Here is a 22,459-nt window from a genome sequence, read left to right on the forward strand (position 1 = left end):
CAGGGACTTCAGGGTCCCAGGGCAATGACCCAGTGGCTGTCCTTCGTGGTATCCAATGATTTGATCTTTGGATTCTTCTTAATTATAGAAAAATCTTCCAAAATCGTTTGCACAACAAATTATGTTTTCGCTAGCAGTGGGCCCTGGTCCCTTCCATAGCGGTAAGGGTATTCCATATCCCCTATTCCCAAGCCCTTCCATTCCTATCATTAACCTAGAGGCGTTGGGGGGCTCCTTATCGCTAAGGCACCTCTATCTTTTTTCCTTCCCTTCCACTCCCCTCCCCGGGTGCGCAGGCATATCAGTTGAACTAGTGATTCCCAGCCCCGATGCGTTGTAACCCTCAGGGGACCCCTCTTGGGACTTGATTCTCTGTCCTTTGTGGTGGCGCTCGAAACTAAGAGCTCCACCACATATACCAACTTGCTATTTTACACAAGTTATCTTCAAGATTTGATATGCCAAGAAGGCAAAGGCTTTGACATTCAAGCACTTACAAAAGTCAGTCCACACAAGACAAATGGCAACTATGTCCTTGGCAAAGCTTGTACTTGTGCCTCAGCATCTACCAATTGCTAATTTAACTAATTGTTAGCATTAATTAAGGCACACATTTGAACAGGAAATAGGGAAATTGCAATCCACCAGGAAGAAACATGTAATAGATAGATTGCACTTCACCAGGAAGAAACAAGTAAGAGATAGAGACACACTCAGTTCCCCTCTTTCCTCACTCTTGCTAGAAGCATTGGCAAAAGGGGTTGCAGTACTGCTTGCATATACACTTGCCAACTACTTTTCCCTGAACTAACAGGGTTCATACCAGATTTCCATTCAATTTCCCTGGCTTTTTTCTGCTTTCCAATTTGAAGTTTTTTAATTACCTGTTTTTATATCAATCAGTAAGTACTTATCTACAGGGATTTTGCAGAAATATGCAGCAAGTTAAATTGAGACAAACAATTTATTTATTCTAGAAGTGTAACATATTTCAGTCAAAAATTTTAAAAACAAAACAAAATGCAAAATCTAATCAATCTTTGTTTAAAAAGCTTAGCTCTATTAAAAATCACACAAATCATCAAAAACCAAAACATATTCTTGACATGCCTTTATCGCAGCAATCTGGTCACTATTTTCTCTGATTTAAAAACCCTTTTCAGTTTCTGACTTAGCCCTCTTGGCCTTTGGGTAAGCCAAATTTTGCACTAGTAACCTGGTCTTAACCTTTTTCTATCTCTTTTTCTGGACGCAAGCAAAATGAAATGCCTACCTTGCCACTCAAACTCAGCAATTCTTTGATCATTCAACAACCATTCTCAACTATATGCTGTGTTGAAGAATCTGAGCTTTTCCCGGTGAATAGCGTGGATGAAAGCTTCTCGGGTTTCCAACCGGGTCAGGGTCTGCATGGTGTAGGCCGACGTTTCGTTGGGAGACTTTCCCAGCATACTCAGGGCTGATGATGCCGATGTCGCGGTGTTTCGATATTTATACCCTCCTCCTTCACCTAGGTGGTCTCTGATTGGTCCGAGATTTTTCCTCCTTCCTCGTCCTATTTAATGCCAGGTTCCAAGCGCTACTTAGCTGCAGTCCTCGATCTCTGTTGATGTTTTTGGGGTGAAGACGGATCTCTACGGCTTATTTAGTTATACGGTCCCAATAGCCTCTTGTTCTTCCAAGTTGGGCAGTTTCTTCCCAGTGGATATTATGATTTTCCTGGACACAGTGTTCAGCAATGGCCGATTTTTCAAATTGTCCGAGTCAGAGGTGGCGTCGATGCTCCTTCACCCTCGTCTCAATGGTCCTCTCCGTCTCTCCAATATACACTTTACCACATTCGCATGGAATGCGGTAAATGCCGGCTGTCTTGAGACCAATAGGGTCCTTGGCTCGGACTAACTGATCCCGGAGTTTGCCAGGAGGAAGGTGAATGCTGCGAATATTGTGTTTAGCAAGAATCCTTGCTATCTTCCCCGAGACCGTGGAGACGTATGGCAGGATGGCTTTTGATGCTGGAGGCCGTTCTTCGTTTGGTTTGTCTCCTTTGTCTTGTCTAAAAGCCCTTTTAAGGGCCTTATGGACTTGAAAGTGGCTGTATCCGTTGTCAATGAAGGTCTTCTTTAGATGTTTCAATTCTCCTTGCAAATTATCCTCGTCAGAGATCTTTTTGGCCCTATGAATTAATGAGGATAGGACCGCGTTCTTCTGTGATGGATGATGGTGACTTTGCCCATTTAGGTATAGATCGGTATGAGTGGGCTTCCGATATACCTTGTGCCCCAGGGTACCATCTCCCCTGCGGCGGATGAGGATGTCCAGGAAGAGTAACTCTCCGTTCGTTTCAGTCTCCATGGTGAAACGTATGTTGGGGTGACGGCTATTCATGTGGTCGACGAATGAGTGCAGGGCATCCATTCCGTGGGGCCAAATGATGAATGTATCGTCGACATACCTGAAGAAGCACTTAGGGCACAGTGGAGCCGAGTTGAGGGCGTGTTCTTCGAAGTCTTCCATAAAGAAATTAGCGTATATGCTGTGTCATTGAGGTTTTTCCCTGATATCCACACCAAATTTTTATTTACCAGGACCGTAATAAAACATGACCGGTGGGAAATGCCAGTTTATTCAACTACCTGCCGGCCTGCTCATGGCATCTATTTCCATATTTATCACTATTTTTCTCAACCCTTGGACAGCATGCATCAATGGAATATTTTCTTGCATTGGGTCTTCAATATTTTAGTTTTTTTTCTCTTTCATTTTCAAGCCATACTGAACTTGAGTAAGAAAAATAAAACTGTTTTTGCTTTTCGACAGTATTGGGATGAAAATGAAAAGGCAACTAACAGTCTTTTTCCAAGGATAAAAATTAAGCATAAGATATTTAAAACCAACCCTGAATGCGGCCAATCTCCAACAGAGAAAAAAAGTCAACTGCTGCAGCCATGATTAAATTCATAGCTACTACGGTGCTACCATACAACAATATGTACTTATACCAGTTTTTTAATTTACTCTTACAAGCAATTCAGTTTCTTTTAACCTGTAGCTATGATTATGGTGAGCTCCTGGCTAAAAAAATAACAACAATGTCTCCCCTTTGAGCAGTAGACGGCATTTTATTTCTTGAAAATTTTTCCATAAGTTAAATTTTTATGTACTCCAACCAAAATAACCACTCACATGCATTGAAATGTTGGCAGACTTATGATGCTGCTCTTTTTAAATAAATCTAATTAAAAAGGCTATATGATAAAAAATTGTCTTCATTTCTTTAGATTCCTCCAAATGACATTAATTTAAAAAAATAAAATTAACAGCTTTGGAGCCAATTCGTGTACTGTATGTGCCCCATAATATACAGCTGTCAGATCTTTTTTAACTGAGAGATCAATAGCTAATGAACCAAGGGCAATCATACCTAAAACAACATTGAGAAAGTATGTATGTCATTCAAGGAACATGAGAATTTGAACATCCGATAAGTTCATCACACCAAAACTCCTCCTCCCCCACAATATCTCACAGCTTTCACTCCCATAAGCAACGTAACGCAATGCCAACGTAATTACAATAACGCCTCAATTACTTTTGTCCCATACAGATATGCACAAAAAATTCCAAATACTCAAGGTGTATGTCATTTCTTTAATTTTCAGATTCTCCAAAATTATTTCCAATGATTTTTAAATAAATATCTGTGTAAGTACACCTATTAAATGATCTCCTATCGGCACCAATTTTATGGGCATTAATTTTAATTGCTGAAAGTCTTTAGATTACATACTCAACTTTCCATAATTTCAATGTGGATTGGTAATGAAATGCCAACGGATTGCCCTGAACCACGGATTGAATCACAGGGCCTTGGACTTACAGATCACTTCCATATCTTATTTGATGTCGAAGTGCATTACATAACTACGGGCAATCTGCAACAGCATTAGAAATAGATGGCTGACTGAAGGCATGCATACAAAACAGTATTTTTTCAGCCTGTTGCTGACCTCTTATTCAGGTAGGTTGGAACCCAAATACTAAAGGGTATTATGGTTCCACCCAGTGATTTAATGCAACCCATATCCATTCATCATAGCATTGTACCATTTCCCATATAAAATACCCACTTCAGTGATTGGTAACATTGTGCTGTGCCTTCAGAGAGCACCATGCATTAAATGACAATACATTAAAGCCAGATTGTCTGAAATCAGCCTTGCAGCTTTGTTTCAACAGTTTTTATAGCACCACCAATAAAGTCAGACAGCCAAAGAGAACGAATTTCACTAGAGAATGCATTTGTACAGGAAAGCCCAAAGACAGTGTTATAATAATAAAAAACATGATCCTGTCAACATTGCCCCAGCTGTACCAAGCCTGACTCACAACAGGGCATCCAGCCTATCAAAGCAGAAAAATTCATATATAATTCCCCGTTTTCCAGGGAAAGTTTACAGAATTTCAGGTTAATCTTAAGTGATTACTGCAATAAATAAGAATTTTAAAACACCCAAAATTAGTTCAATACTTTTATATAATAATATATGTATTTATAAGGAGGAATATTTATAAGGAATAGGTTAGTTACCATAAATTGTATTTAAATTTTAAATTTATTCAGTGCAAGCCAAGGCACTGCTTTGACTTTATAAATAGATGCTGATGTCACCTGGCATTCTATTCTTGTTGTTTTTGAATCTTACTCGAGTCAATAGTAGTATCAATTTCGATTCTGTTTTCTTATCTGTCATTCCACGTTTCGATGCGACTGTAAAAATTCTACTACGCTACTGCACTTAAATTTACGACTAACTCATTTTAGGCCAGAAAATGGGTGTTGAACAGGCAAAATTTTATGGGAAATCAATTTGAAATAAAAGAGTTTGCAATTCCTGGTTGGAGCAAGAATTCATGAATAATTCATGCAAAATTCCAGGGACTAAAAATTAACACACAATTCCCGATTTTCCCTGCTGCTGGACGCCCTGTATAATGCATTCTCCCATGTAGCAATAGGAGGAAGCACTGAATAGACACACCATTGACAACATTCAGATTGACCAGAAATCACTTCACAGAATGGACTACAACCGATGAACCATCTATACCAATATGCTCAGGAACAATGTATAATAAATATTTATTATCAGATCTGAGATAAACGATATTTATGCTGCATGGACATTTGTACAGCATTTTGTAAGTAAAAGCCCATTAAGTTCAATTCCTATTGAGAAAACTGATGACTACAACACAATTGATACCATGAAAATATACTCAGTGTCAATGTATAATGAGTCCTGTATGAGCACCCACGGTAATTGTAAGAAAAAAGCAATTTCATGATGAATTCATTTAGAGTGACATCACTCTTTCACCATCAGCACTCATAATCAATGGCTACGTCAGATAATAGTAAAACTGTTCCCTCTTTGAAGGCTTACTATAACATATCTATATCAATTTGTACAGTATAAGTACATGATGAAGACACATAAGTCAAAACTGTGAATGAAATTATACCAATCACATTCCAAAAGTGAAGTATCTGAGATTTCATGTCAACTATGAGACCACTGGTACTGTTTAAACAACTAAATTTGGTCATTAACATACAGCAATGGTTTGCACTTATTAATTAAATTTTTGAATACACGATGGTTTTAATATCTGCCTTTCAGAAACCCATTGCAACAAAAAGAGGAGAGGTATTTTAAGCTGTACACATTTCTTAATGAAAAATATTAAATTCAAAGATAGGCAGCTGCAAAGCAGTATCAGCACATGGCACAGCAAGTAAACACAACAACAGAAACAAGAAATCAAGCAATAATTACAACAAAAAATAGACAGCACCACCACAAAATTAAGATAAACATGGCCCATGTTTAGAGGACACAACAATAAATAAGCAAGTTATTCGTGATCATGACAGTTCCTAGTTATTGAAAACAGATAACACAGAAACAAATTGAAAGGAAATTATCCCTTCTACCACAATTTCACTTTATAAAATGAAGACATAATCATTTGGCAAGAGAAAATCACTATCTGTATACATAATGAATGCATATATAATAGCCTGCATTATAACAGACTGCTCAGAGGTCAGCCATATAAATATTTCACTAATGTATTCACAGACTCTGATATACTTACTTAGTATATAGATAGTCATTATATAGAGACGCTATAAAACGTCTCAAGATGAATGATGGCAATTCCACAAATGCGACACACAACTCAAATTAAAGAGGAAAAAATAATACATTAAAATGGTCAGGAGTGTCACCATCTGCAAGCAGTTGAATGATAGCATCGAATATCATACTTAATATTCTACATATGTTGTTAAAGGGAATTGTTTTGGTACGATAACATGCAAATGAAAGGGAACAACTTCAAAGTCATTTCTCTTTACATATATTGTAGAGCATTAGCTCATTACAGCACCAAAAAAAACTAGCATGATTACACGTATAATGCTCCACATTTCACAGCAGCACGCAAGATCATCCTAAAAAGTACGTAGCTATGGCAAATCGCACCACTTTATATGTTTGCATTGAGGAAAACACAAACATGAAGACATATTTGTCAACTAGCAATGGCAAGTGTGGAATAACATTCATTTATCAACAGTAGAAGTCAGGTGGGCATAATTTCCTTGTAAGCTTTTAGAACAGACTCAGTCTTCGTAAAAGCTTCCAAAAAGTCTTCTTCTTTGACTTTATAAGCTTTATATTGGTGCACATACGCACGATATGAGTACAACTTATAGGCTTTGTCAAGGTTGCATTTCAAAGGCCAATATATATCGGAACTATTTGTGGCCCAAGTAAAATACTTATCGAAATTTAAAAACCTGCGGTCGTCATGATACGTTTTCACATGAGAATCACGAGGAAGCCATTTCGGAAAAGACACTATCTTTCTAAACTGATCAAAGACACAATCATTGCCTGCACCAGGGCCCCTAGTGATAACAACATTTGCTAGTGTAGTCATTTTGCTACCTTTGTGTTCCGTTAACCTCCTATTTTGAATAAATCTTTTCGCTTCTTTCGCCAACATGGTCCAATCTATGGCGGCTTCGAATTCAAGGGAGTTACGAGGAATATTTGGAGCGGATTCTAAAGTTACGAACTTATGCATAGGATGTGGTATTAAATCGGTTAACACTCCATATATATCACCCGAAAATAGAAACAACGACGATAACTGACGCATAGCAAGTGCGTTTAAGTCATATAAACTTGTGTCCTGAATTTTCAACTGAGAACAACACAAGTGGTGAAGGTACTCATTGCAATAAACAACGATAGAATCAGACAATTCAAGAAGATTTGATGTTGTAAACAGTGTATTATAGCTCTGCACAGCAACCTCACCTTGACTGAATGGTAAAACAACAACACTGGCTAGTGTTTTCCGAGGATATTCATCTCTAACACATTCTAAAATGTGACTTCCAACACCTGATCCAGTTCCACCAGCTGTACTAAGCAGTCCAAGGATTGTGTAGATGGTATCACACCTCTCAGTTTCCTTTCTTATTTTGTCTAAGGCCATTTCTGACAGCTTTGGGCCTTTATACTGATGACCAAATGCCCAATTATTGGCCGAGCCTCCACAACCTGACACTACGTTGGCTGGATCATATGCAAATGATAAGCCAGCATTGTTACACGTGACATCTCTAAGGACTTTCTTCTCAGTATCCACCAAAACACATCGAGATATTAACTTACCATCCTCTTTTGAGGACGTTCGAAAAAATTTATCAGCATTGATATTGACATATCCACTGTTAGTCACTCCGCTCACGCCATGGCCAGTGGCTTGCAGATCATTACAAATAACTTTATAGAGATCATAACCAATTTGATTTCCACACTGTCCAAACTGAACTGCAATTACAGCCATTGTGAGTTACGAACTCATCACAATACTTCAATTCTGCACATTTCACAAACTTGCTTCTCACATGTTCCAATTTTGAATTTCGACAGATCGATATGTCCCCTATCGCTATCTCGCGTATCACTGGTATCGCCGCTTTGGATTGGCTAATCGTTTGAAATCATGCAGCAGTCGAAGAGAATCGAAAATAGCGCCACTGATGAGACTGGTTCAAATGTTTTTGAAGATACAGTTTTGGTGATTTAAGCAGATGATTTTCTTTTATAGCTCACCTTTATCCAAAATAATGTGGTATGGGCAAGGTAAATTGTCTGTCTGTATTATTAAAACGTATCATTCTCTATTTTTAATGAAATTAATTATGAAGATTACTCACCTTTGCGTAAAAATTAACCACGCCTTCATGTCTCCTGCTTCGTCAGAAAGAAACTTTTGCCGAAGAAAGAAAGATGTCAAAAATCGTAGTCTGCGATCCCAACGCATATTTTACACATCTCTTCGCGAACTAATCGTGAAATAAGGTTGGACCAAAGGACAAAGAAGAAAGCTGTGGAGGCAGATGAATGAGAGCATTTTAATTGAAAACGCAGCGACTCTGAGGTAAATAGTGAGATTTTGTCACCTAACTGGTAGTAAATGTGCTATTTTATACTTACAATGTCACTTTGGGAAGTAGACCAGGGGGGGGGGGTTGGTTATGTCCTGGCTCCGCGGAGTGTGGAACATTACCCGGGAGCGAGGGACGATCTCCCGTGTACAATTTTTCGCAGGGAGTGCTGCGCTCTACGATAAATACAACTCAAATTTCTCTCACGTTTTGGACTTAAAGCCATACATTTGCATATAATATGTATGTTACCTAGACTCTCTACATTCCTTCATAAGGATACAAAAACTATTAACCTGATAAAAATCAAGACCTTTTGATAAAATTTGGGGAGGGATATTTGATACCTGTGACCCCCCGCTGAATCCGCCACTACCTCTTGGAAAATTTCAGTACCCTTTTAGGGCTACTATAATCCATTGGATATCCTGAACTAGGCCTTACTATTTTCGTGAAACATTCATTACTTTCCCGGAAAGTCTATGCCATGGGGCAGTGGAGTAGCTAGGAGGGTTGGGGGAAGGTTCAAAACTAGGGTGGAAAATTTTTGAAAACAGGGTACTTATTGTAAGAAGAGGGTTTTGAACTAATGTTAACATTTTCCTTAATCCAAAAAAACTTCATTTGTCAAAGAAATCTTTTGTAAATTCATGATTTTTCTATATTTTGTTTTCTTTGATGAAGGAAAGAAATTGTGTTTTTATATTTTGGGGGGGTCCGGACCTCCCAGACCTCACTACTCCACTGACGCAGGATTTACAGCAAAGCTCTGTGATTTGTAGTACTGTGGGCATTTTAACCCTTAACCGGTGACGTGCGGTCTGAGGGACCGCTGCGTTTCTAAAATTATGAATATTTTCAAAAGTAAGATTTCAAAATATCTATAATTCTGGTTAGCTTCATATTATTGCATAACAAGGACATCCCACTCTTAAAATTTAACGTTCCTTTTATTAATTTTTATAAATTTGCAATTGAACTCGATTAGCGGTCTGTGAGACGTGAGTGAGAGCGGAAAGTACCGTACGTCACTTACTAAGAATGCATCAAGAAAAGGAATACATATTAGGTGGGATAAATTTCATGGCTACTTACTACTTAGCCTTCCAACTTTAACATTTAAGGCCTTTTTTGAATCTGGCAAAATATTGATACATAGGTACATATAATAATTATAACTCAAGTGTTTTTGGCATCAGTTTTTTGATCCTGCTTCAAATCACAATTTTTTATGACAAATTGGTTCATATTGGGAGTGAAAAATTTTAATATAAGTTTTGAAATAGTTAAGCATTCAAAGAAAAATTAAACAAAACAATAAAAATGGCGTAGCAATATTTTATGAATTTTGATTTATTGCGGTCTCCCAGACCGCACGTCACTGGTAGTGTAACAAGAATTGCACGTCACTGGTTAAGGGTTAACTCCTGTTGTTCGCGCATCAAACTGTGTAACAATGTTTTTTGCGATGCTGTTAGGACTGCAACTTAAGTTTGTAGTTCCGTAATAACTTAAAATTCCTAATATAATTTCTTTTACCATATGCTATCGCACTCCTTTCATTGGGACCATGACTTTACTTTGTAATAATGTTGTTCGCATCAAAGAAAGTCAACTGAATCCCTTATTAGGCTTCAAATACCTCACCAACATTTTATCACCACCTACTTTCCCTAAGATGATACAACCAGCAGAGGTTTTTCTGAATCCGCCTTAAGGCACGTTCGTTGCCAGAGCCTTCTGGCAGTATTTCGTCTCCGGATAACATCTTGGATTTGTTCTGGAAGGCATTAGGTATACGGTTTCGGTGGTATGGTGGTAGACTTGAGGAAAGTTTGAAGTAGACAGGAAAAGTCTTCAACTGCCTTGTCCAGTTGTGCTGCAGTTTTCATAGTGCGGGGATCCGGGAGTGAGATGTTGGAAGTAAGCTCTGTAAATTTAGTCCAGTTGATACGTGGGTTTGGTGGAGGTAGGGTGTCATGAGTAAGTGGTATGGTAAATTTCAGTAGGCAGTGGTCTGATGCTGCATTGTCAATAGTGCTCGGCGTTATGATGGTTGGCAGGTTTGCAGACAGAACTATATCTAGAATGTCCGAAAGGAGTGGTTAGGGGGAAGTGAGTAGGTGAATCAGGAGCAAAAACTTGGATTGCGTGAGAGGCTGCTATTTTCTTTATGTGTTTGCCATGCAGGTTGGTAGAGCGGCAGCCCCAGTCAGTATGCTTACTGTTGAGGTCCCCTTGTATGATGCGAGGATGCTGGGATAGTTGGAGTATTGTTCGGGTGTCAGCGGCTTCCCATCTGCAGTTTGGCTTGCTGTATGCTGACCACACTTGAAGTGGTCCTATGGATGTATGGATGGCAGCTCCCCCAAGTTTGATATTTGGAGAGGCGGGTCTATCAGTTGCTCAAATTTGGTTGATTTCTTGATTAGAATTCTTAAGGAGGACTCCTCCACCCGGAGTCTCATGGTCACGGCAAATGCAGCGATAATTTGGAATGTACATTGATTTTCCAAGTTTCAGCCATCTCTCTTGTAGAAGAACTATGTCTGGATGGTGTGCGTCTATTAGTTGATGAGGCTCGGTTTTCTTATTGCTGATGGAATCTGCATTCGATTGCAGGACGGTGATTTGATGGCTCCCGTTAGAGGCCATTCATGATCGGAAGAGCGCCTGAAGTTAGTTCCTCCAACAGGATGTCAAGTTTGGACTTGCCTTCTGGGGGAGCTAGAACTTTTTCTGATGAGACCCAGGAACCAAGGTTTTATTGCCGCTTTCCAGTCAAAGGATGCAGGGGTTGGTTGGGATGTGATTGGAGCATTGGTGGAAGTATTTGAGGGCATTGGTTGATTAGGTGGAGTAAGAGGTTGTTGGGAGTTGGTTGTGGTTTGGGCTTGAGGAGTGGCTGGAGTAATGGGTTTTTGATTTCTATTCTAAGGGTTCCGAAAGTTGGGGAATTTGGTTTCGTTGGTTGGTGCTGGTGGAGCTGGTGTTGAGTTTAGTAAGCGTTGGCGTTTTTCTGCAAGCGCATGCTGAATTTCCTTGAATGCTGGTCATCCAAGGTAATTGGCTGGGTGGTTGCCTGTGCAGTTGACACACTAGGTGGGAGTGTCCTTTGGTTTAGGGCATTTGGAAAAGTGGTGATCACCTGCACATTTGTGGCAGCGGGCCTGTAGTCCTAAGGCCTTGTGGGTGTGGCTGAAATGCTGGCAGGTGGTACATTGAGGAGGAACTGGTGAGGGCCAGTAGTTCTCCACTTTTACGTCAAGGTCGAAGAGTTTGTTTAGCTTGGTGAATTTGGAGCCTTGCACCAGGTTCCGTAATTTCACTTGGAATATCAAGAGTGGCTTTGGTGTAATGGCTGGGAGTTCTATAGGTTGGGTGGATTCCTTGGCGATGTGACGGATCGATTTTTCTTTCTCGTTGAGGCGGATGGTACGAAGCTGTGAAATGTGTTCTGTACTGAATCCAATGTCCTCTTAGGAGTCTCGGCAACAACGTTGGTTGGTGTGTCAAATGGGATGCCTCTGATGACGTAGTGCATCTGTTTGTCTGATTTTAGGGTGTAGAAGTAGTGCTTCCAAAATTTGTCTTTTAAAAGTTGGCTGATGGCAGGAAAATTTCCAATTTTCTGGCATTTTATGCAGATTTCTTTCTTAATCAGAGTGCATAATGGTGAGAAGTCAAACTCGCATCTAATGGCGCATTGTTTTTGCACCCAGTTGGTCATTTCGGTTAATAATATTTGCGGGATTCGTGTTTTGGGCTCTTCTTCATCAGCATCTGGTTTGTCGGCTTGCATCACTGACAAGTCGTCTGCTTCTGTTTGGGCGATAGCTGTGAATCTGCTTTCGACGATTGGAAAGCCGGGCTGCGGAGGGCTTGGTGGCCATACTGCACGGCATTTAACAGGGATGCTGGTCCATTGTGGTTCTGGGCAGATGGTTTTTCTGCAGCGGGACTGGTGAGGCTGTATTCAAGAACGAATGCCGTGACATCATCACCTCTCTCAGCCATGAGTGCCTGGAAGCGGGGATCGCAGGCAATTGGTATGTGGTGCTTTGTTTTTATATGTTGTGTGTATGATGTGATGGGTGTGGCTTGCGGCGGTTCCAGTGTGTCGGGTGCAGTGAAGGCAGCATTCACCGCCATTTCGGCTGAGTTGGTTGTCTGTGGCCGATTGTTGGGATGGTTGCGGACCTGAAGAGGACCATTTGGCGTGTTCTGCGATGTCTTGCTTGTGCTAGGGACAGTATTGGCAGCATGAGCTGCCATTCGGACTGAATAGAGCATCTGTGGCAGTGTTTCTGAATGGTTGGGGTCCTGAAGAGAGCCGTTGAGGTCCTGAAGAGAGATTGGCGTCTTCAATCCCATTTTGTTGGCTAAATGGATGGCATGGAGGATGGGGGGCCTAACTTCCTGATGAGGGGACCCGACCATGTCCCCTGGGTGTGCAATGGGGGATCCTGACGACCCAGAATCCTGGGGTAGCGGTCGAGACAACCTGGGAATTGTCGCCGGGTGAAAGGCAAAACCCAAAGGTGAGAACCGCAGTGACTGAGCTCGAAAGTAGATACGAGCTCTGTCAGCTGCAGTCCCCTGAGTGCCCTTTTGGTGATGGGAGATCCCTATCTGCGGTGATGGTCCCTCTGTTGGTTGGCAAGTTGCAGCTGGTCGTAGCGGACGTGGCAGCAAGGTTGTGTTGAAGCTGGCAGCAACGTATGCTGATGGTGGCCGGACAACAGCGGTTGGCGTCCTCGACAGCCGAGGTGTTGTCGCCTGTTGGCGGTGTAGTCGACAGTTGGCAGCTATGGATGGTTGGTAATGGAGGTCCAGCTGGCTGGTATTGCATCGTAGCGGAGAGTAGCTTTGACCAAGTGACCAGTTGTAACTCAACTTTACTTGGGAAGCTTTACTCATCTAAAAGTTGCCTCTCCTCACACACCATGTCCAGCACTTTGTCGTTTCTCCTCCTCTCTGTCCATTTCACCTTCTCCATTCTTCTCCATACCCACATCTCGAATGCCTCCAATCTGCTCTCGTCTTCCTTCCTTAGTGTCCACGTTTCCGCACTGTAGAGAGCTACACTCCAGATCAAACTTTTCACTAACCTTTTCTTCAAACTCTTACATAACAATCCTCTCAGAAGCTCCACCCTGTTCATAAATGCCTCCTTTGATAATGCATTTCGCTTCCTGATGTCCTTACTACTCTATCTGTTTTCCTCTAATGTGCCACCCAAATAGCTGAATTCTCTACCTGCTCAAGCTTTTCCACACCTACTTTTATCTTGAGTCTCGCATTCCTCGCTCGCGATGCTTTACAAAACGGCATTACCTTGGTCTTCTAGTGATTATTCCTCATCCCATATTCCTCACACCGCTTGTCTAATGCATCCACTAGAGCCTGCAGTTCCCTCACTTACTGGCTGATGAGCGCCTGATCATCCGCGGACCTTACCAATTTAAACATAATTCCTCCCACTTTCACTCCAGCTTTCAACTCGTCCCACGCTTCTCTTAAGATCTCCTCAGCGTATACATTAAAAAGCAGAGGTGATAAAAGACAACCTTGTCTCACTTCCCAGCCAATGCTTGCTTGATGAAGATTCTCCGTCCATTACCCTCATTTGCGCAGTCTGGGCAATTCAAATTCATGAGGGAGAGGGGATACCCAAATGCTGCGGCAGCTCTGTGGCAGGGCGGGCAGAGAGATGCAGTGAAGTCATAAAGTTGGCCTGGCCGGAGCCAACTATCCAGTTCAGTGTCAGTGGAGCACACTTGCAGCAAGGGAGAGGCAGTTCGAATGCAATGGACTTGCAACGGAGAATGGCATCAGAGTTTCAGTGGAGTGCCCTTTTTCTTGTTCAGGACAAGGTAGAGAAGTGCAGTTACAAAGTTGTTTCAAGGCAGTTTTCTCACATTCAATGGAGCTTCAACCCAGAATCAGTTCTGTTTCAAGGGAAAAATTTTTCCTTTGGAAGTTATCAACCCATAGCAAGTAATTAAGTGGTGAGATTAAGTCAGCAAGTAATTAACCCACATCTTCATGTTCATCGAAAGTTCGAATGTCTTAAGAGTAATTATTGATAAATTTTTCGTAATAGGGTGGTTTCCTATTATTTTTTTATTGCCTAAATCGAAAGATTATTACTCCTGGAGTACATATTTCACGCTTTTAGATTTTTAAATGATGATATCTATTTTTCGCGATTAAATGAAAAGTGAAAATTTTAAAGAGCGCGAAAACGCGACGGCTAAGTATGAATGCCGGGAAATCTCCGGGTGACGTTGTTCTGGTTCCCGCTGCCGCAAGTGAGGTGACCTTGGGGCGAGGCTTTGAGCGCTGATACGTCTCAGGATGCTAGCAGGTAGCCGAGTACGCTGCTAGCTGGTAGCGCTTGGCTTAAATAAGGATTATTAATACCTTATCAAACGAAGAAAACTTTCCGACCTTAGCCAGTTTTAATAGGTGATTATTGAGACATGTTTCCCTGAGCTCTGTGCCTCGAGGTTGGTAATCTCAGACGATGTAAAACTCCTATCTACTCATATAGAAACTAGGTCCCTGTGACGTCATGTGTCATCACCTGGGCGCGAATCTGGCCTTTTTCAAATGAGAATAAAATTGACCATTGCCATTCGTCTAAACCGGTATTTCTAAAACCAAATAATTTGTATATTATGAATACAGTAATGGTGGGTAATGAATCGCAATCAATGCCTTTCGTTTTCTTTGATGAAGGAAACTACCCTATTAAAAAAACATCGGAAGCATTTATTAAATGACATTTTTATCTATTTCTGACCATTTTAAGGCTAATTTAGTATTTCTTTTAACGTGCCTCAATAAGGTGCGGTATTCAAAATATAGGCTCTACTTGTATTCAGATTAAACTTAAACTTAACTAGGAGTAACTGCTATTTCACAATTAAACATTGAAAAATGACTGACAATCCTTCGCCACCGGCATGGGTGAATGCGAGCATGGATGGTAACCAGGACACAAACGACAATATAATGGGGAAAATATGTAACTTGGGTATTTTAAACGCCAAACATATATTTTCCATAGTTACCAAAAGCTGTGCAATTAATTTCTTGTCCTAGTTTGCACATTTTGTTGCCTAAAATAATTTGTGCAATTGACTGTGGTGACATGGAAGACGGTAGTTCACATATGAAAATAATCATATCAAATGTCATTATATTGATGTATTACTAAAATGCTTATTAAGTACGTATAATTAACATCTTATAACCAAGCATCCAGTTTTATCTTTATTATGGAAGTAATTGTTTTTAGTACAAATTTTAAACTGACCCTTTTGCATGGGTTTATATACATTTCACTTTTGTAAATTGTATACTGTGTCCACAATATATGCATTTCTATACAGGCTGTGAAAATGTGTATATAATGTGTACATTGTATGCAATGAACAAATTTTATACAGGCTATACAACTGTATACAAATTTACACAAAATGTGTACATTGTACACCTCCTGTGTAGAAATTGTGTGCGAATTTTTCATTACTGTTGGAACGCCCTTGACTTGGAGTATAATTGGATACATCAGAAGTACAAGAATTATTCTGTCTGCGCATAATCGGTGGAATCGCATGATTTAATTCCAGCAAAAATGATATGATTCTCCCAATTTTCAAAACAATTTATTATGCCATCCCGATTTCTCTGTCCATTACACTGAATTATTGCTATTATCCTGATTATACTGAATTGATGCCACCGATCCGATAATCATTTGATACATAATATATATCTTATAAGATCAATCGGTTACGAGGGATTTTTGCCCATCTCTACATTGAAGATCTTTAACGGGATTTCGTTTGCAGCACGCATGGGGGTAGCAGAAGAAATGGTATAAACTCTCAACGGTGGGCCATTGATAATCCATTTCGTAGGGCCATCGTGGGGGATTTCCGTCGGGCCAACAGTATCAACCGTTTCGTTGGGCCGATGAGAGATGTCTATGTTGGGTCAACAGCGGCATAGGGTAGACATATCCACCCACAATGAGCCAACCGTGCCCACGGTTCCCCAACAGAGGACCAACGGTGGTTGTTACTTAGGCGTATAAATTTACATATTATGACAAGACTATGTGGAGAAAAAATATTGGAGTATTATGCTCGAAGTTCTCCGAAAATTTTATTAGTACTGTATGTGCTGTATAAGTTTACAAAAAGGCTCAGATGTTCCTCACTCTTCTTCACGCAATGGGTTACTCGCAGGAAAAATCCTTTATTTCTTCTCCGCTTCCTTCGATGGTGGAATTGTTTGGCTTGGGGGGGAGAGGGAAGGGTTCACGTGGCCTTCTTACCTCTGAAATCGTGCTTGGGGCTCTTGGCAAGGGTTAAAGTAGCCAAGTTGTACCTTTCGCCCAAACTGATCAAGTCAAATTGGTCCCCAGTGGACAAGGATCTCGTAAGCAATACGCGAAGGTCGGCTTTGGAGAATAAAGGAGACGGCCTCGCCTAGTATGTGGACCGACTTTTGAAAGTGACTGTACTATGTTTTTTGTATTTTAAGGAATATATTTTGAAATTGCCTTCGAATTTTTTTATCGAAAATACAATTTTCAAAAGTATTTATTTTGTATATGAATATAGATTTTAAGGAGAATTTGTATTTTTTACTATCTGACCCAGCAAACGTTGTTTTGCCACATAAATTATTTCAAGTGAATATTTTGGTGGACAAATAAAAAATAACTTATTTATTGTAAGTGCGTGGTGAAGTAGTATATGACTTAAAGAGAAATGGAGCACTGTGAACGATCACGACCTGTAAAAATAACAAAAACTAAACATTCATGTTTTGAATACATTGTACTGTTATTATTTTAATCAATTAATTTTGAATTACATCTCTCTAACAAATTATGGCAATTAGAAATATAAACATTATCAGTCTCTCAGTGCAATGGATTGTTCGATAGTTTTAGTGATTCCATCATTAGCCAGCACAAACTGGATGGTTTACCCACATGAGAGTATGCCACGTATAATTTTCCGTGTGAAAAACATGGTGAACCCAACATCTAAGCTGAAAACATATGCATCGTTTGGCCTTGGGACTTATTGACTGTCATCGCGAATGTCAGTCTTATTGGAAAATTTGTTTGAATTCTATTGGCGCATTTATCAGAATAATGGAAATTTGTGGTAGTAATACATCTTGTCCTTGAAACTTGTCATTTAAAATGCATCGATACAAAATATCGATAAATACTAAATCTGTCGATCTAAAAATATCGATACATCTTCTCCTTTGAACTTGTCATTCAAAATGCTGACTTTGAGAACATTTTTCATTTTTTTTAAATGACTAATCGCGTGCCATTGCACAGCCATGGTGGATTCAAATTACGAAGCAAAATAACTGGAGATCCAATCTTCAGTTGTAAACGGTGCGATGACATGCCTGGAAAATCCAATGAGTTAAAAAACTCTGTTAGGTAATTTACAGGTTCGCTGGCATCGCAAACTACGTATATCGATAAAAGAGATGTCAAACTACATCAACAATACTGACGGTCGTCAAGGGGACAGTAAGCCAATAACGCTTAATTTTCAGCTTTTTTTTTTTTGGATGTTTTTTTATCTAAATCCACCATAATGTGAAAAATGAAATTCGATTGCAAGAAAAGGAATGTGCATTTCTTTTTCTTTCCAATAGTAATGGTATTACATTTCTGTGTTACATGATTTTCTTATATCTCAACTTAATGTGACTATTAACACTAATTTCAATAAGCAAAAGAAAAATGGTCTGCAGTCATTAAAAAAGAAGTTTACATGTATTTCTTATGGAAGTGACTCGGGGCCCATTCCAGGGCCTTATGGGCCTTGGAAAAGAAAGAAAAATAGTTAACAACATATTCTCAGTCCTGCAAGCAGAAGTTGGGAATGCAAAATTGTTATGCATTATTTTAGGCTTTGTTATCTCTTTCTGTCCAAATACCAATATTTTACAATCGTTCCTCTATTTTACTCTTGGTCATACCAGTTTTGAAGTTTGAAGTCTGATGTTTGTGTAAATATGAAAGGTTATTTCATTTCACAGTTAAATGGGTTGGTAATTTTAATTGGTTTAACTATTTGCTATATTTGCACATTTCTCATGTAATTAATTGATGTGTTTGAAGGTGGGAAATCTATGGAGGCAAGGGATAATTAATGAGGGACCAATATCAATCAAGAATATATTCACTTTTAAATTGAAAAGTACATATGCTATTTCATATAATTTTACCTTTACAGTTGTACCATATACTTATACATATTATTTTACGTGTTTGTTATACACTCATTTGAGGTGGAGATATTATCATAATTAAATATCATATATTAAAAATAAATTCAATTAATCAACCAAATTAATTACTAATTCTGTTTATTAATTAATAAATTAGTTTAGCAGTTGAAACTGAGAAATTCTCGAGTGCTTGAACTGAGATATGCGTCATAATGTAAATATCCGGGTTTTCAAAATAAAGAGTTTTCCTTTCTTTTCGAGATGTTCTCGACGACCGTTTCCGATAAATTGATTCCAGTCCAGTGCGCTGTCCCTGCAGAGACCCGTGGAGATTAAAATGGAAGCTGACGCTCTTTTACACCGCTTGGGTAAATTATTCACTGCGAAAAACAGTGACTGCCGGAAGTTATAGTATTCCAACTGGTTCCAAAAACGTAACCTCGGGGACTCATTTAAGCGGAAGTGCTTTCCTAAACTGCGTTACATAAACGAACAGCGGGCGTAAAGTAATTTTGGCGATCTGTTTACAGATCGGCGCACATGTCATTATTTTCATCTATGTACTAATGTGTTTGCACATTTTTTTTTGATTTTGCGGATTTATTTTGTTCCGTCGGAGCCGTTCCATCGAAAGAATACTTGGACGCAATAATTATATAATAAATTAAATGAACATCTGGAGAAATGTAAACAATATTGCGTAATCATGGTAGGCAGTTATTGTTTCTTCACCGTAGAGATTATCATCTCTCTGGCGTTAACTCTATTAACTGCAGATTGTCTGGCTAACAGCGAATCAAAGCGATTTACTCGATTCTTTGACTGAAAATGGGTGCCTCAGAAAGGCGGGGGGAGGGGGAGGGCGTGGGACTAGTTGCGCCGTCTGAATTTTTGGGGGGACCCTGTTTTTTTGGGGCAGGAGCTAAAATGGTATGCGGGGAATGTTAGGATTTGGGGAGGGCGAATACTGAGTGTTAATAATTGTGAAAAACCGATTACAACTCTTCCTTATGTTTTATTGCAATATCAGTCCTTGATTAGTACTTCAACTGTTGAATACTCCTAGATTTAGCATATTTTCATCGCGTCGCTGCTACCGCGGGAGCCTTCGTACTTCTAAGAATTTTAAAAGCTGCTCATACCGAGGGTGCATTTTATTTTGTAAATCTTTCTTGAGATCTATCATTGATCTTGATTGATGACCTTTTCTTCGATAACTCCTGATTTGAGAATATGTCTTCCACTATGAGGGTTGGTTGTCGACCCTTTAGTCTGAGATGTATGTCATAACTGAAGTATTATGCTAGAAACCGATCATTATCGACGGATATCTTCTGTAAAACTTGAATGAGGAATGCTGGGTCAGGAAAAAAATGAGATACCGGACCGAAATTGCATCCATGATTTGAAAGCTATCGCTTTGTTTCACATGGGAATTAGTTATTCACGGAATTTTTTTTATCTAGAAAGTCTTTCAAAGCATCTTATAAATCTTTTAAGACCAAATCCATTATTACGTCGGCATTCCTTAGTGGGCTTGTAATCGAATGCTATGACGCCGATGATAAACTTTAGGTTTGGTTCAGTGTATTAGATGATATCGTGCCTCATGAAATGATACCTTGCCTTAAATAATTAGATGCTTGAATCGCTGCGTATTTCCGATAATTTTAGCGCCGAACACTTTATCGATTGGTTAACGGGAGAGGCTGGAAATAATTTACCCTCATTGAAATTTTACTGCCAAACTCACGCTTGTTATAAACTCTTGCTCATTCGTTTTTGCCGCGTTGTGTTGAAGTGAGCCGTTTAACATAGTGAGAAAAAACGCTCTTTGGTGTATTATGTACCAAGTCTACGAAATTTACGTCTGTCTTATTTCTGTAACCAAAGAATAATCCCATGTCTTTGGTAATCATAATAACTTCAACTGCAAACAGCCTTTTGCCCCAAAAATATGTTGAAATTAGAATAATAGGGTGGTTTCCTATTATTTTTTATTGCCTAAATCGAAAGATTATTACTCCTGGAGTACGTATTTCACGTTTTTAGATTTTTAAATGACGATATCTATTTTTCGCGGTTAAATGAAAAATGAAAAACGCGACGACTAAGTATGAATGATGGGAAAAGCCCGTGTGACGTCATTCTGGTTCCGGCTGCCGCCGTGTGAGGCCACCTCGGTTCGAGGCTATGAGCGCCGCTACGATGCAGGCTGCTGGCAGGTAGCAGACTACCCAGCTAGCAGGTAGCGCTTGGCTTAAATAAGGATTATTATTACCCTATCAAGCGAAGGAAACTTTCCGACCTTAGGCAATATTAATAGGTGATTATTAAGACATATTTCCCTGAGCTCTGTGCCTCATGCATGAATTGATAATCTAAGAAGATGTAAAACTCTTGACTTCTCGTATATCATCTAGGTCCCTGCGACGTCACGTGGAGTGGCATCGCATGGGCGCCAATCTGGCCTTTTTCAAATGAGGTTAAAATTAACCATTAACATTCATCTAAACTGGGATTTCTAAAACCAAATAATTTCTATAAGTATTATGAATACACTATTGGTGGGTAACGAATCGCAATCAATGCTTTTCGTTTTCTTTGATGAAGAAAACTACCCTATTCGGCGGAATAAACATGGATTTCATCGGCAGAATATTTTCCCCCTTTCGGGAGTGATTCCGATGGAGTGAGTTGGTTTAGGTATTGCTGATATAGCTTAACCTCCACGGAAATCGGGTGCAGGGACTATAGCGAGTACATTTTTATACTTTAAAGAAAGTACGGTGTTGTATAAGGCTGCTCTCTCGTGTAGCAGAATATGATTACGTTGAATTTCATAGACGAAGTATTTTGTTCCCGAGAAATTTTTTAACCGAAAAAATTTCGAAAGAAGTAAAACAACAATTTATAAATCCGGGCACTTGTCATGATTTTTTTGTTAGTAACATTTTGTTTCTTCAGTTGCCTTTTCTTTTTATTATTGCCCGATGCTTCTGACGCTCAACTGTGCCTCAAATATGACGCCCGGGCTAATATCGTAGTTGTAAGTAATTTTTTATGAGATTTAATATCTGATTATAGCAAAATTACGGATAGAACCTATGCAAACGAAGTAGTGAGCTTTGTACAGTATGGGTGATCAATTCTTCCAAAGATTAGGTAGAGAGCATGCAAGCCTTATCTCTGTGGTAGGTGCCCGATTTATTCACGGCGCATACAGGGGTCAGGTGACCATCTGAAGCTAAACATTATTCCAGCATATTTATAATTTAAGGAGCATTTGAGCTGCTAATGTTTCGAATAATCATGAGAAGCGATTATAATATTTTTTGTAATAATTTTGTATTAGGATTTGAATGCCAAATATTTCATCGCCGTTGTATTTTCACCATGATGGTGGTGCAAATTGATACGGTAGGAAAATTCTAATCTATTTTTTTAGCATGCGACATTCTTCAGTGTCAGATGACGGAATACGTAAATGAAATATTAGTGAATTGCGTGGGAGAATGGGGAAAGTAGAGAAATATGCGGGAATTCAATGAGCGATAAACAGACGTTCAAGAAATCGATAATTGTTGCTCAAGTGAAGCAGTTAAGCAAATAATCCGCTGGATAGATAGTTAGGGGAGC

General features: G+C 39.5%; 1 protein-coding gene across 1 annotated transcript; it reads right to left on the bottom strand.

The window, feature by feature from the left end:
• Positions 1-4,591: 4,591 nt before the first annotated feature.
• On the bottom strand, positions 4,592-8,015 carry LOC124162338 (tubulin delta chain-like). The gene has a single exon (XM_046538843.1). It carries the CDS (start codon positions 7,927-7,929, stop codon positions 6,652-6,654), a length of 1,278 nt encoding a protein of 425 aa, XP_046394799.1. The 5' UTR covers positions 7,930-8,015; the 3' UTR covers positions 4,592-6,651.
• Between the last annotated feature and the right edge of the window lie 14,444 nt (positions 8,016-22,459).

Source organism: Ischnura elegans, chromosome 1, assembly GCF_921293095.1.
Source record: "Ischnura elegans chromosome 1, ioIscEleg1.1, whole genome shotgun sequence".
Taxonomy (NCBI): Eukaryota; Metazoa; Arthropoda; class Insecta; order Odonata; family Coenagrionidae; genus Ischnura; species Ischnura elegans.